The 14,759-nt window shown below is 40.4% G+C and overlaps 1 protein-coding gene across 12 annotated transcripts in view; it reads left to right on the top strand.

Annotated features, from left to right (window-relative positions):
* BPTF (bromodomain PHD finger transcription factor) overlaps positions 1-14,759 on the top strand; it is a 64,331-nt gene extending 49,572 nt beyond the window's left edge. For 9 of the 12 annotated variants that reach the window (XM_028712952.2, XM_028712931.2, XM_028712909.2 and 6 more), the window contains 6 exons: positions 374-732; positions 5,872-6,045; positions 6,996-7,188; positions 7,754-7,838; positions 10,628-10,814; positions 12,394-14,759. In XM_028712952.2, the coding sequence (XP_028568785.2) occupies positions 374-732; positions 5,872-6,045; positions 6,996-7,188; positions 7,754-7,838; positions 10,628-10,814; positions 12,394-12,430 (1,035 nt within the window). In that variant the 3' untranslated portion in view covers positions 12,431-14,759. Of the gene's footprint in view, positions 1-373; positions 733-5,871; positions 6,046-6,995; positions 7,189-7,753; positions 7,839-10,627; positions 10,815-11,736 lie in introns of all 12 variants that reach the window. The other 3 variants (XM_028712968.2, XM_028712945.2, XM_028712916.2) reach the window with 2 other exon arrangements.

Genomic DNA, 14,759 nt, shown 5'->3' with positions numbered 1-14,759 from the left:
GCAGAAGGGGGTGGAGTACGCTTATATGTGCTCCACCGACGCTCACAGGGGCCAGGACCAGAACCCCCGTGCGAAATCTTCACCACCCATACAAAAAACCATAGCTGTCAACCTTCCCCTTTTTTGCGGGAAATTCCCTTATTCTAGTGCCATTTTCTGCTGCTATCCCAGATTGTTAGATATCCCGTAGACTGTCCCCGGGACAGGTGAGGCTGCTGATCCCTTATTTTCAAATCTGAAAGTTGACAGCTATGCAGAAAACTTGCATACACAGCAGGAGCGACTAGCTCCGTTTGTTTAATGGCATATATCTAGATTGACCTTGTAATTAATTGTCCATGTTTGCTGTTCCTTTGCTTTTAATTTCACTTAGGAAGAGCTAAAGAAAGACCTGGCAAAAATTAAGAGAGAGAAAGAAAAGGCACAGGCAGCTGCCGCTGCCGCCGCTGCTGCCGCAGCAGCAGTACCACCTCCACCACCACCACCACCACCACCTCCTCCACCACCACCTCCACCACCACCTCCTCCTCCACCACCACCACACAGTACCAATGTTGCATCGACAACCACGGTCACGACACCTGTTTCATCCCATAAGAGAAAACGAGAGGAAGAGAAAGAGTCCTCGTCTTCTAAATCGAAGAAAAAGAAAATGATATCTACTACCTCAAAGGAATCCAAGAAGGACACCAAGCTTTACTGCATCTGCAAGACGCCTTATGATGAATCTAAGTGAGTAGTGGATCTTAAAGGCGTTTGTGTTATACTTAGTTTAGTTTTAGCATTTAGTTAGTAGTTGTGGGAGATTACCAGAAATGGGGTTGTATATATGTATATATCAGTTGTCTATACGGTCACTGGGAAGGTACTGAAGATGTAAGCACTCAGGATTGTATTTCTAAATACCAGTCTGTTAGTTTTTGTGATTCATATTTTATCTATTTGCATGTTTCCATTATATGATGTCTCACATTGCACATCCTTTATTTTGCTTTTATTCTTTCCTTTGTCTTTATGCCTCTGCTTTGGAAGCAAGAGATTATAGGCCAGTCTTCTTCTCTTCAACAGGCTCTGGACATCCCACAAAGAGATTTCTGGATTGTATTTCTGCACAGGGGAGAAGCATTTCTTCTGTAGTTTACATAGAGTCCAAGTTACTGTGCTGCAGTACATTTTTTTAAGTGTTTATTTCTTCTTAGATTATTTAATACCTTTTTTCAGACTTTTAAGATTTGGTATTTTAGAAGCTGAAGGCACTTAACAAAATGGAAACTGCAGTTCTATATAAAATATGTTCAACTTAATAATAATACTAAACAAGGAAAGGGAGAGTTCTACACAGTCGTACCTTGGTTCTCAAACCCTTGGTACTCGTACATTTTGGCTCCCAAATGCCGAAAACCCGGCAGTAATTGTTCCGGCTTTCCAAAGTTTTTTGGAAGCTGAACATCTGACGCGGCTTCTGTTTGAGTGCAGGAAGCTCCTGCAGCCCATCAGAAGCCACGCCTTGGTTTTTGAACGCTTCAGAAGTCAAACAGACTTCCGGAACAGATTAGCTTTGAGAACCAAGGTACAACTGTAATGGAGAAAACATTAGGGTGGGATGGACAGAAATAGCCTTGACTTGTAGCTCATTAGAGTTTGAGAACCAGTAAAAGTCAGTACCACCTAAAAGGTCCGTTTAGTGAAACTGTGCTCTGTTCACAGAATTCACTTTTACTAAATAGATCAAAATCGGCAATTCATCTCTGGTTATGGTACCAAAGTGAAGCATTCATTTCTGAGTCTTGTCCTGCTCCAGTCTCTGGTATTCATTGCCAGGCCAACTTTAGACTTTTTACTAAGCTGCTGTAGCTGTGCTAAATTTGTGGGAGTCACAAGTCCCCAGTCTGCCATTTCTTGTTCCCATCTTTAGAGCAAAGCTTTATGAATGATCATCATATTAAGGTAGAGTCTTGTTCCGTTTTATCCAGTTGTGTCCCTCCGCTTACAAGAAAGGCTCTTCAGTCCAGCAGACGGTTCCTTGAACTTGGGGTACAGAGTGTCTTGCTGATTTCTCCTTCCCTCTGCTACCTGAATGCTGCCTCCCTGCCCTGTCCCCAAGATACTGCAGAGGAACCCTCCAGAACAATGTGGGAAGTAGTACCAGGGGCTGCAAAAGAAAGGGGGGATTTGCAAAAATTAATTTAAAAATCACTTCTCCCGCTTTTGTTCTTCGAAAGATCTGCTGGAGCAAAGAGCCTTCTCTGAGCAGAGGGACACAATTAAAAACAAGCCCTTGTGCAGTACTGCATTTTAACATAGGCTGGAATTTCAGCTGTATGGTTTTTTTTTCTTTTTTCTTCCTCTGAACTACAGTGAGCAAAAGGAATTAAATGATTACAGGTGCTTTATAGCAGAATGAGCAAATGAGCCTTTTACTGCGATTTAAGAGTTAACAGCTTCACAAACCAGTTTAGTTAGAACTGCTGGCAGTGGCACAACAACATGATGCAGCCTAATGTTTCTTTATTAGAACTTATTACTGTATTTTTCCATGTATTAGATGAGGTTTTTTGACTCAAAAATTGTGTCAAAAAACTGGAGTTGTCCAATACACGGATAGTGGCATGGGGGAGAGAAGCAGTGTGTGCGCAACTTCCCCCAATGCCGCTGCGCGCGGGAAACAATCTAGGGGGTGTTTCCCGTGTGCAGCTGTGTGGGGGGAGAAGCTCAACAACTTTGGGCCATCTCCCCTCATTTTCTTAAAATTCAGTCCCCCAAAATAGGGGGTTCTTATACATGGGGGCGTCTTATAGACGGAAAAGTATGGTATTGTAAAATGCAGCATAGTGAAACCATGTGGCTGAGGTGGCATATTTGAAATTAATTCCACCATGTGTGTGAAAAAGCATTTGTTTTGTTGAGACTGAGCATGATCCACCAAACATGGATCCTTTGTATCTGATACTAATTTTAATGGGACTTCTTAGGAGTAGATGTCGGATTTTAATTTATGGGTTCAGCATTTTTAATACATTTCTACAAATAAGGTAGTTTCTCCCTTACAGTTCAAAACAATTAGAAGGGTGTTTCGTTCTCTACTCCAACTCTGAACTTATTCCGTTTGTGAGTAGATCAGCTAGGGTTGGATCCAGCACTGCGTGAACAGAGTTCCTCGTGCAACGTGACTTCCCTTTCTCTTCTCTTCCCTCGTGCCCCAAAAACCTGCTCCAGAGGCCACCTCCCAACCTTATGGAACAGGTTTTGGGAGTGTGCAGGGGACACCAGGGAAGAGAAGTGGCACGTCTTGTTGCTCAAGCAGAATCCTTCTGCACAAATGGAACAGCAGCACTGGTATTTACAAGTTGCAGGTTATTAAAATTTTAGTCACGCTGTTTTGTTACTCTGGATTATTTTTTAAAAAAATTAAGTTTCAGTGATTGCATGGAAGAGAGCTGACGATTCATACCACATTCTGTATATGTTTTTATGCTAGAATTATGCTAAGCGTAGGAATGAGGCTTCTTGCAGTTCAAGCCCATAGCCTTAACGTGCTCAGTCTTCTCAGAGGTTGACAGAACGTAAGAGAAGCAAATCTACCAGGAGCCATAGGCTTGCATACAGAGCAGGGTGAGCAGAATTCTGCTCTCGTGATGGGGCGTTCCTTCTACTGCTGCCTCTGCTGCTCCTGATGGGGAGGGGACTTATCCAGAATTGAGTGGGGGGGTGCTCAGAGGAGGAGAAGGTAGAGAAGCCCCACTGTGTGAACAGAGTTCCACTCATGCTGCCTGGATCCAAGCCATAGTGTATTGGTATTAGCAGTCCTTGTGATGTGTATGCCTGGCCATCCTGTAGCAAAACTGTTTCTTTAGGCTCAGTAGATGTTCTGTTGTGGCAGCAGTGGAAGGCAAGCCAGGAGTAAAGGTGGTGAACTGAGATAGTGCTTTAAAAATTACTGGATTATTGTAACTCGCTCTGCGTGGGGCTGCCCTTGAGACTGACCCAGAAACTCCAGCGGGTGCAGAATGCCGTGGCGAGACTCCTTATGAGGTCTTCGCCGCGGGATCACATTCATCCAGTGCTATACCAGCTGCACTGGCTCCCGGTGGAGTACAGGATCAGGTTTAAGGTGCTGGTTTTAACCTTTAAAGCCCTATATAGCCTAGGACCCTCGTACCTACAGGACTGCCTCTCCTGGTGTGTCCCACGGAGGACCTTACGGTCTTCAAACAAAAACATCTTGGAGGTCCCGGGCCACAGGGAGGTTAGGTTGGCCTCAACCAGAGCCAGGGTTTTTTTGGCTGTGGCTCTGATTTGGTGGAACGCTCTGTCACAAGAGACTAGGGCCCTGCGGGACTTGACATCTTTCCGCAGGGTCTGCAAGGCAGAGATGTTCCACCAGGCCTTTGGCCAAGGCACAGCCTGACCCCCTCCTTTGGTAATTCTTCACAGAACTCTAGCCCAATGGTTGCCATCAATTTGATTTGAACTGATTTTATAATGAATTGATTTTAGAATGCTGTGTTATTTTACTGTTGTTAGCCGCTCTGAGCCCGGCTTCGAGTGGGGATGGGGTATAAATAAATTATTATTATTATTATTATTATTATTATTATTTTAGTGGAGAAGTTCCTCAACAATGCTACGAAGAGAGCATTGAAGCTGTAGTAAATAAATTCCAAGCTATTTTTTTGGGGGGGGGGTAACCTTTTTATGAGCTGGGGATAGGGAACAGAATATATACTAAGCATTGCTGTGCAGCAATGTTTTGTGTTGGAGCCGATCAGTCTGCAGGAATTCAGCCCATAACGTTACTAAAAATGTTAACATGGTGCACCAGGAGAGGGCGCCCTGAAGACGTACTCAAATTAGCTTCGAGATAGAAGCTCATTCAAGATGTAACACCAAACCAGCTTTGGTGGCACATGAACGAGCTTAGAATCGCCCTTAAGAATCAGCATGCTCCTTCTTCCCGTACTGGCTGCATTTTCCTCCCTTCTTGTTCCGGGGCACACAGTACTTCTCCACTCCACTCCACCCCTCCAACCTAGTTTTGGATATATGGTTTGCCCCCAACCAGGACGAATGGGAAATAATTGGAGCGTCAGACTGTGGTTTGACACGATATGCCACAGACGTGGCTCTTTTTCCTCCATAACTTTGGTAGTCGCATTTGAGTTTAGATGCAGTCAAATGATATCGACTTGCAAAATTGCCAGTGTGAGAGAGATACTTGCAGAATTGTGTGGTGTTTTTTTTACTTCATGCCTTACCCATACCATACTTGATCTGTCACACAGTGTTGTCTTGAGAATTTACATTATTGAAGGAATAGCCTTTCAGTTTTAAAGAGTCAAGTTCCACCGATTTCAGGCTGTTTCTTAGAAATTTTAAAACTTACATCCACTTGTCCCATTTTCCTTCATGTCATGTTATACCAATATGTATTTTACACATGGCTGGTATGCATGCTCTTTTTAGTGTACCTGTTAACTTCCAGTTGTGTCTGTGCTTTGTTTTTTAAAATGGAGATAAACATTTTCAAATATTACAAAATTTGCCTCTATTTAAGTGGCTTCTTGGCTGCACAGTTTTGAAAATGTTTATCTTTTTCTTTGGCCTTGTCTTTGTGCATTCACAGTTGAGACATTCGCATATTTCAGAATTCAGTGCATATCAACCAACCTGTTTATCTAAGAAATACAACTGTTTATTGAACCAGGCCCTAAAGAATTATGTCCACCGCATTAGCTTCAGAGGTTAGCTTTGGAAGGGTAGGTTGATGTAGTTAGGAAAATGAAATCAGAACGTTTCAGGGAATCAGGTTAGCAAGTGCCATGCCATTTGAAATGACAATTACATTGTCATTTTCATTGTAAATACTTTTAGGTTCTATATTGGCTGTGATCTTTGTACTAACTGGTATCATGGAGAATGTGTTGGCATCACAGAAAAGGAGGCTAAGAAAATGGATGTGTACATCTGTAATGAGTGTAAACGGGCACAAGAGGGCAGCAGTGAGGAATTATACTGTATCTGCAGAACACCTTATGATGAGTCACAGTGAGTTCTGACAAGAACCTCTTATTTAATATATAGGTAGCAAACTGCTCTGAGTTTGGTAATGTGTTTCTTGAACAAAAAAGAAATATTGTTCCACATATGTTGTATCTAGTGATGTGACTTTTTTTTTAAAAAAATGAAATGTTGCTCAAAATGATGAATGTTTGACTTTCAGGAAAAGTGGGGTTTGCAGTATTTCTAATAAAACAAGTTAATATTCTAAAGCAGGCAAATTTTACTGATTTGTTACAACACATTTCCTACAAAATACAATAGCTAGTAGGTGTTCCTAACTTACTGCAATTAAAGTTATGCTTTGTTTAAACTGAATATGGTACGGGTATCTGAGTGGTATTAAGTCTGTTATGAGTACCCCTTTAATGTGTTGCAGGATTCTGAATTACCATTTTTAAATGAATATAGATATATTAAAAAATAGTTGGGCAAACTTACTTTTGGTAACACCTCTGTTTGCAAATGCAAAATGTATGATTTCTGGCTTCACTTTTGTTTCTTTCAGCTTTGCAAGTTGTTATGGTCTGTAGATAATTCAATTGCTTGAGATTAAATGTTGTTGATGCTGGTAATTTTTCTTCGAAACTACTTTTCAGAAATTAGATACTGCTTCTTTTAATGGTATTATAAGAAGCTGTATCTAATTTTTGAAAAGTAGTTTTGAGTAAATAGCTTTGCAATTGTTACTATACGGCCTATTACGTTTACGTGTTTTTTCAATTGGATTTGCGTAATATAGGCATTCTGGTGGTTTTTGGTAATTTTTCTTCACAATTGAATGCTGTTACAATTATTTCAGTAAACATGTAGCTTGATTAGCATTTATAGCATGTTTCATTTCAAATTCGAGAGGCAAAAGTTCTTACTCGGTTTAGATTTCTGACCAGTGGAATATTTTCATGAAAAGGTTAACTGGTTTTTTTGGGATCTTGCAGATTTTACATTGGCTGTGACCGATGTCAGAACTGGTATCATGGGCGTTGCGTTGGTATTTTGCAAAGTGAGGCAGACCTCATTGATGAGTATGTCTGTCCGCAGTGTCAGTCAACTGAAGATGCCATGACAGTACTCAGTCCCTTGACTGATAAAGATTATGAGGGGCTGAAGAGAGTGCTACGGTCATTGCAGGTAAGGACCAGACTTGGTTCATTTTAATTTAGTCCCCCAGCATATTTAAATTCGGTTCTAATACATCTTTTGGCAATGGAATTTCATTAAATGCATGGAATTGAAAAGCACTCTTGGGGACATAAAACTCCCTCTGAAGTCAGAGCAGGCCACTTAGTAGGTAGCAATTGCCCAAAATTATAAATATCTCCTTATACATCCCTTCCCAACGCCGTGCAGTTCAGACACACAGAGTTGGATCCTGGTTTCTGCTTAGTGATGCTCCACTGTAGGAAGGGGAAGACAATTACTGCAGATTCTTGCATCTCCCTTTGCTCCCAAGAAGCTGCTCAGAAACAGCATGTGAGATAGTGTAGGATAAAGGGAATCAGCAAAGATAATCTCTCCTCCCCCTTCTTCTTTATCTGGAGCCTCTGCTGGTTCTGAGTAGCATCTGTGAATGGAAGGAGACTATTTGTTTGTGGAACAGCCAACAGTCAATCCAGCCCACTAGACTTGGGCTGAGATGGGGTTCATATTAATGAATGAAGTGAATTTTGAACTGAATATCTCCTTTTCCTAACAGGCTCACAAGATGGCATGGCCATTCCTAGAACCGGTAGATCCCAATGATGCTCCAGATTATTATGGTGTTATCAAAGAACCGATGGGTAAGTGTATTCCCACGTGATTTGATTACATACGCTGCCTTTCATTGACAGATCTGTTATCTGGGATATGCTCATTACACAGAAGGGTAAATCCAAAGAAACAATCCTGTTCATGTATACCTGGAAGTATGTGCCGTTTCATTCAATAGGGCTTACTGCCTAGTCAATGCAAAAAAATGGCAGCCAAAGAAATTTTCATATGGCTCCGTAGTTTATGACGGAGCAAAATGATGTATTTATTTAGATCATGGGTAGGCCTGGGGGCCGGATCCAGCCCAATCACCTTCTAAATCCGGCTTGCGAACGCTCCAGGAATCAGCGTGTTTTTACATGAGTAGAATGTGTCCTTTTATTTAAAATGCATCTCTGGGTTATTTGTGGGGCATAGGAATTCGTTCATACCCCCCAAAAAAAATAAAGTCCAGCCCCCCACAAGGTCTAAGGGACAGTGGACCGACCCTCTGCTGAAAAAGTTTGCTGACCCCGATTTAGATTCCTTAAAGAGATTTGTAAAAATAACACCTGGGATATAGCAATTTCTGAGTGTCTCACCAGGCACAGGAGAGCAGTTAAAGGCACAACAAAGAGAGACACCTTCCAGGAAATGTGGACCCCTTTCTTTAACTACTGTATTTTTCGCTCTATAGGATGCACTTTTCCCCCTCCAAAAATTAAGGGGAAATGTGTGTGCGCCCTATGGAGCGAATGCAGGCTACTTGGCTTCAGCGATAGCAACGCGAAGCCTCCGAAGCGCAGAGGGAGAGCTCCCCCGCACTCCGGAGGTTTCGCGTTGCTTTCGCTGAAGCCCCCTGAGTGCAGCGCGAACTCCCACTGCGCTCCAAAGGCTTGCGTTAGCCGCCTGAAACCTGGAGAGCAAGAGGGGTTGGTGCACACTGATCCCTCTTGCTCTGCAGGCTTCGCTTCGCTGGAGAGGCACTGCACAGTTTCCCCTCTCTGCGCAGCGCCCCTTCAGCGAAGCGGGAGGAGAAATGGAAGGGGCTCCGTTTCTCCTGCCGCTTCACTGAGGGGGCGCTGAGCCGAGAGGGGGAGAATTTTTTTTCCCTTTCTCCCCCTCCTATGGTCCGGTGCGTCCTATAGAGCAAAAAATACAGTATGTTAATGAACAAAATCAAGACTTTCCTATATCAGCGGTTCAATATTCTCAGTGGAGCGGTTATATTAAGTGATTATGTTTGAGTGTTGAATGTGTAAGTGCGTGTCTAGAGACAATGGATAAAACATGCACCCTTCGATGTACTGCTGGATAAGTGTTTAATGGTTATTGTATTTGTATTTGTTTAAAAACCAATTAAAATTGTTTAAAAAAGAGAGTTGTATCCCACTTTTCTACTACAAGGGTCACTATGGTGGCTCACCATATGGTTTGAAAACAAATACATATACACACACACACACACACAAAATAAAATTTCAACGACATTGTAATAAAGCATAACTAAGAATTAGAAAACAGTGCAACATGAAAGCCGTTTGTAAGTGTAGGGTACAAAGTTAGAATAACCCAAAATCCTGACAAAATGAGGATGTCTGGAGTATTTGCTATAAAACACGGAGCCAACCAAACTTTGAGTGGAAGGGATGTCCTCATCCCTGATGCCACCACCAAATCAGGTGGCCCAGTCTGTGTCTGTGAAGGCAGAAGAGCAAAGGTGACAATGTGAGAGAACATGGTCTTTCAAATAACCTGTCCCCAGTGCCTTAAAGTCTTCTAACAGAGATCCTGACGTTAAGAACAAAAGAAGAGTCGTGCTGGGTCTGGCCAAAGGCCAGCAACATGGTCTCACGGTGGCCAACCAGAAGCTTATTGAAAGACCACTAGCAGGACATCTGTGTGACAGCACCGTTAACTTAAAGAGTAAAGCAGTCTTAGTTACATAGATAAATCTATATCTGTGCTTGGCCTAGCTCTAATGTCTGGCAGGTTGTGCCCTAAAGTTCATGTGCTAATTCTATATTCTGAATTAGGAATAAATTTGGTCCTACATAAGCATATTTTAATCTGATTTCCTACTCAAACTGCAGGATTCAACTAACAAAACCCACTAGCAGAAGCCTGTGCAAGGCCTTCCACTAGATCAAATTTTTAATAATAATAGAAAAGCTTTGCATAGTTTGTGATAGCAAGTGTATGTTGAGGAAATACTGTTTACATAGAATTTGAGAAATGTTTCTATTTCCTGACTATTATTTATCACTATTTTCTTGTGACAAGAAGGTGTACACGTACCCTCTTTCTCCTTTTCGCCGCTTTCATTTCGTCCTCGGTTGTTACTATGGCAGTTACAGAACTGGGTCCTTCATCACAGTCTGCTCTTTGTGTGATTGCATGTGCATTTCAGTGACAACTAATTGAAGCAGTCAACCAAGGTTATTAATTGAAATAGGGAGCAGTCAGCAGGAGTAGATGAGCTGCAAATTAAGCATGTTTATGTGCACTAATTGCTTTGAGTGATAAAAAAATGAGGAAAGCCAAAGCTGAAAATTAAGGGTATAAAAACCAAGTGATCTCCATTAGGAATGTCAGCGAGCTTATTAAATTCTCCACAGTGACTTCATGGATTTCTTTAAAATCTGCATATTTGTAGCTAATGATAATACATTCCCCTCCCCTTCTCCATCCTGTTCTCTACTCCACCTTCCTATTACTAACTGTTATAAAGTGTTGCTTTTCTTACTTGTTTTCAGTGTATGAGATGAATTCTATAGGTTACTGACATCTTGTTGTTGTTTTTTATTTAATTAAAAAAACACCTTTGTTTACTTTGAAGACCTTTCCACCATGGAAGAAAGAATACTGAAACGTTACTACAAGAAGGTGACCGAGTTTGTGGCTGACATGACCAAAATTTTTGATAACTGTCGTTACTACAATCCAAGTGATTCCCCTTTTTATCAGTGTGCAGAGGTTCTCGAATCATTCTTTGTACAGAAACTAAAAGGATTCAAAGCAAGCAGGTAAGTAGCCATCTCCCCCTTAGCACGCTTTTCTATTAAGTGTGCATGGCATACATGTTTATTGCTAACAGTTTATATGCTCAACTTTTTAAATGTCTGGTTCTCCCCGCACATTTTGCCGTGAAAGTAAACCTTCAGCAGTGAACGTAGAACGAGTGCACGACTAGCTTAAGGTTTTGTCAAACCAATTGTGCAATCCTCGTGAAATGGCAGAGCTGTTTTGTTTAAATCAGAACTGGTGTATGGTATAATGAGGAGGGTGTAAAATTTGCATAGCGCCTTTGAATATTGGGAGTGGCAGGCAAAAACCCTTTTTGGCTACCTAGGCAGATTGTGCCCCCAAAGGTCTATCAGTCTCGGGGGGTGTGCTCAGGAATCGGTGGGACTTGCTTCCTGTCGAAAGTGCTAAAGATTTTTCCTTTTATATTACAAATACAGCAGAACAAAGTACCTGCTGATGAACTCTTCGGTTATAAACCAAGGAGCTCTAAGGGCCCAACGTTGACTTAATTGTACGCTTGGTTTCCCTCTAGTGGAGAGTTCCTGGTTTCAGGAGAATGAGAGTCACTTTTAGTAGGGAATGAGAGTGATTCTCAGTGATGTTGTCTGTGTCTGCTCCAGCCCTTCCCCTGTTGCTTTAAAGATCAGTAGTGCAAAGGTTGAGAAGGTCTACTTGTGCCGCAGCACCGTTGCTCCCTGATGCTTACTGTATCTGTAGGTGCTCTTGCATCTCATTTGCGGTAGTTTTCCAGGAAGGCCAAAATAAGGCAATAGTAACATGAGCGGAAAGCAGCAGTTGAGTTGACATTCATTCATATTGTCATTAGTTTTGTCTCATCCTTTATTTTATTACCAGCACTTACTGTTTGGCTGTGACTCCCATTGCTGCTTCATTTACACCACCCATGTTCTTTTTTTGCAGATTGTGATAACTTTAGTCTGACCTTTCTAACTGGAATCAGAACTGGATGTTTGGCTTACTTTTTCATTGTACCATGTCATTAAATCACTTTTTTAAAACAAAAACAAATCCATACTTGCTGTTCGCTTTTAAACTGCGCTTTAATGTGGAAGCTGCCGTTGGCTAGCAGCTATGTCAGAAAATAAAATGATCCGTTCTTTGAATACTGTGTCAAAATGAAGTCCAGTAATAGCAGTGGAAGCTATGTAATAATCAGTTTTAATAAAAAAAAAAAAAACTTCCAAAAGAGGTTTTGATGAATTCTAACCAAAATGTGATATTTTAAATTCATGTTCTGCCAATAAATACACTTTTATCTAAACATCTCCCAAAGCAATGTAAATTGGCTACATCTAATTAATATGTACCTCACTCTGAGTATCATGTGACATTTCTGGATTATTATTTTTATATTTCCATTGAACATCATGTGCTTTTATACACAACTGAAAGTGGTTATGTAGATGGTGTATATGGTGTTTGCCTACGAAAGATGAACGGGAACAGCAGCATGGCTGCATTTCCAGCTGAGTGACAGGCCCTTGGCATCCACTTGAAACAACTGAGATCTCTTTAAATGAAGGGTGCTTAATTGTTCCCCTTTTCTGCATTCTGCAGGTCTCATAACAACAAACTGCAGTCTACAACTTCTTAAGGTTCCACGTGTTACCCTAACACAAAGAGCAAGAATCTGGTTGTCTGAATTTTATTTTTATTTTTATTTTTTAATTGGAAAAGCCAGAGGTTTTTAAGTCAGGGCGTCCTGACAAGTCTTGATGTAAACTGCATTTTTATCAGTCGCATCAGATTATATTCTTGGCTTGATTTTGTCCAAAGGACAAAAGAATGAAATTCAGCAGCATCGTTTTCTTGTCAAGATCAAATTGTGACAGAAACAGGAAAACGTTTTTATTAAAGGACGAGAGAGGAAAACAAGCGAGAGAAAACAAGATACAGTAAAATGGGGTCAAGTCCTAACCCCATAGAAATGCCACATCTGTTCTTCAGTGAAGAAGCTGGTTTAAAGTCCACACAGAGAAGTTTTGACTGTATTTATTTATTGTTGCAAAAGGACGCTTTTTTATTGCTGCCCTCATTTGTCAGCTTTTTCTTTCTTTCTTATACGCCCCAGCTCTGGTTAAATGTAACCCTTTCTGTATCTTACCATGGTTCCTGTAGCTAAAAGTACAAGATGACCTCTAAATGTCTTTTCTTTCTATGAAAGGAGCTGCTATGTACACATGTGCACAAACAAACTGGGAATCAACAATGAGTTTATCGTTCATGGTAGAAGAAAACAATTAAGCTTGCATAAAAGTTGGGCTAAGTGGTCATGTACTACAGACTTTGTTGCCTTGAATATAACAGTACAATTTGTCATTTACTCTGCACCGGACTGATACGAGTAAAATCTATTCGAAGGTATCTTGTTTGTAAACATTTGTCAGATTTTAATTTTTCCCCCCTTCTCCTTTTTGTATTAAAAATTCAAAATATGGATGTATATGAAACAAAATAAATGGAGATCATTGTTCTCTCCACAGATGTAGGTGTCTTTTGAATGTTCGCTAACCTGTTCGTGAGGTTTCGGAGGTTTGTTCTGAACTGTAACAATCCTGAGATAGTATGGAAGGGAAAAGTAGGAAGGTGGACTAACCCCTCAGAGTGGTTTTCCTTATGTTTAATCAAATGTAATAAAATTCTACTGTGGTGCCACAACTTTTGCCTTGATGATGAAGGAGTTGTGTAAGAGTTGTCATTGTCCATTGCTAAGTGAGATAACATGGAGCAAATGATCATGTCAGGATAAATAACGGTCTCAAAACTGTGTTTCATTTTTGTGGCTTCTTTACTCGGAAAGGTGTGTAAAAAGATGAAAGCCAACAGAAAGAGGGGCTTTGCAGATTTTTTTAAAATTTTAAAATTGCTTTCCCAACCAATCACACCTGCTGTTGATGACAGTTTAAATGTGTATATTATAAACCAGCAGCAGTTGGTTTTGGTAGCTCTACACCTGTGTTAACTAGATTTTGCACTAATTCACAATTTTGCCCTTCTGTGATCTGGAATTTATCTGATTATGGATAAGCTTTCCTTGGGTTTAACTTCACCCTGCTATGCAAGAACCTTTTCTGTTACTTTCTTAGACATTGCGATCAACCACAATTTTCTTACTAAGTACAGGCTCAGGTGTACAAATACTTTGGGGTTAATTTTCTCTACGAAAGCCTTCGCTTTTGTATATAGATGCTGTCATTTTAACCAATGTGAAATCAAAAGGAAGTTAATTGTTCATTGTGAAAAGAGCATCCATTTATGCTTCTTAGAAGATAGGAAAAAAAGAGTATTTGTGTTTTAGGCTATGTTGTCTTAGGACTTTTTACAAAAAAATATGCTACATATTGTATGCATTATGTTTATAAAAACAGGAGAATTTTCATCCTTAATCCTACAGATATTGTCTCTTCACAATATTTCTGTATTATTCGTACATATGGCTGACACTGAAGAAAAAAACATGTTGAGAAATGAACTTTCTTACCCGTAGGCAATAGAGCACTGTTTTTAACAAATTGTGACAAACTGAAGAATAACTTTTTTGTACATAATAGGGCATTTCATCTTAGACAAATAAAGGAATGTTGTTGGACATCAGATTTGGTGGAATTCCTAATGAAACATCAGTTGTTTAAAATAACATATGTAGCACTTGGCATTGCCATACTGTGCGGTAATTCTTGGGGGAATTTTTCATATAAATAATTATGAAATGAGGAAAATGCTACTTTCATACACTTTTTACCAAGCCTCATCATTTTTCCTACTGCTTTGTAATATATGAAGACAATTCTTAGCTGTAACTACTATGGTAATTTTTAGTTTTTTGGGGGTTTTTTTGAAAAAAGTTTTATTTATGAGCCAGTGTAATGTGTGTACATTTTAAATACCACTTCTGTAAAAGGAATAAAGAAAATTATACTTTA

The sequence above is a fragment of the Podarcis muralis genome, chromosome 2, assembly GCF_964188315.1.
Source record: "Podarcis muralis chromosome 2, rPodMur119.hap1.1, whole genome shotgun sequence".
Taxonomy (NCBI): domain Eukaryota; kingdom Metazoa; phylum Chordata; class Lepidosauria; order Squamata; family Lacertidae; genus Podarcis; species Podarcis muralis.
Note: the sequence above shows the minus strand (reverse complement) of the source record. Positions and strands in the feature narration are given on the sequence as shown.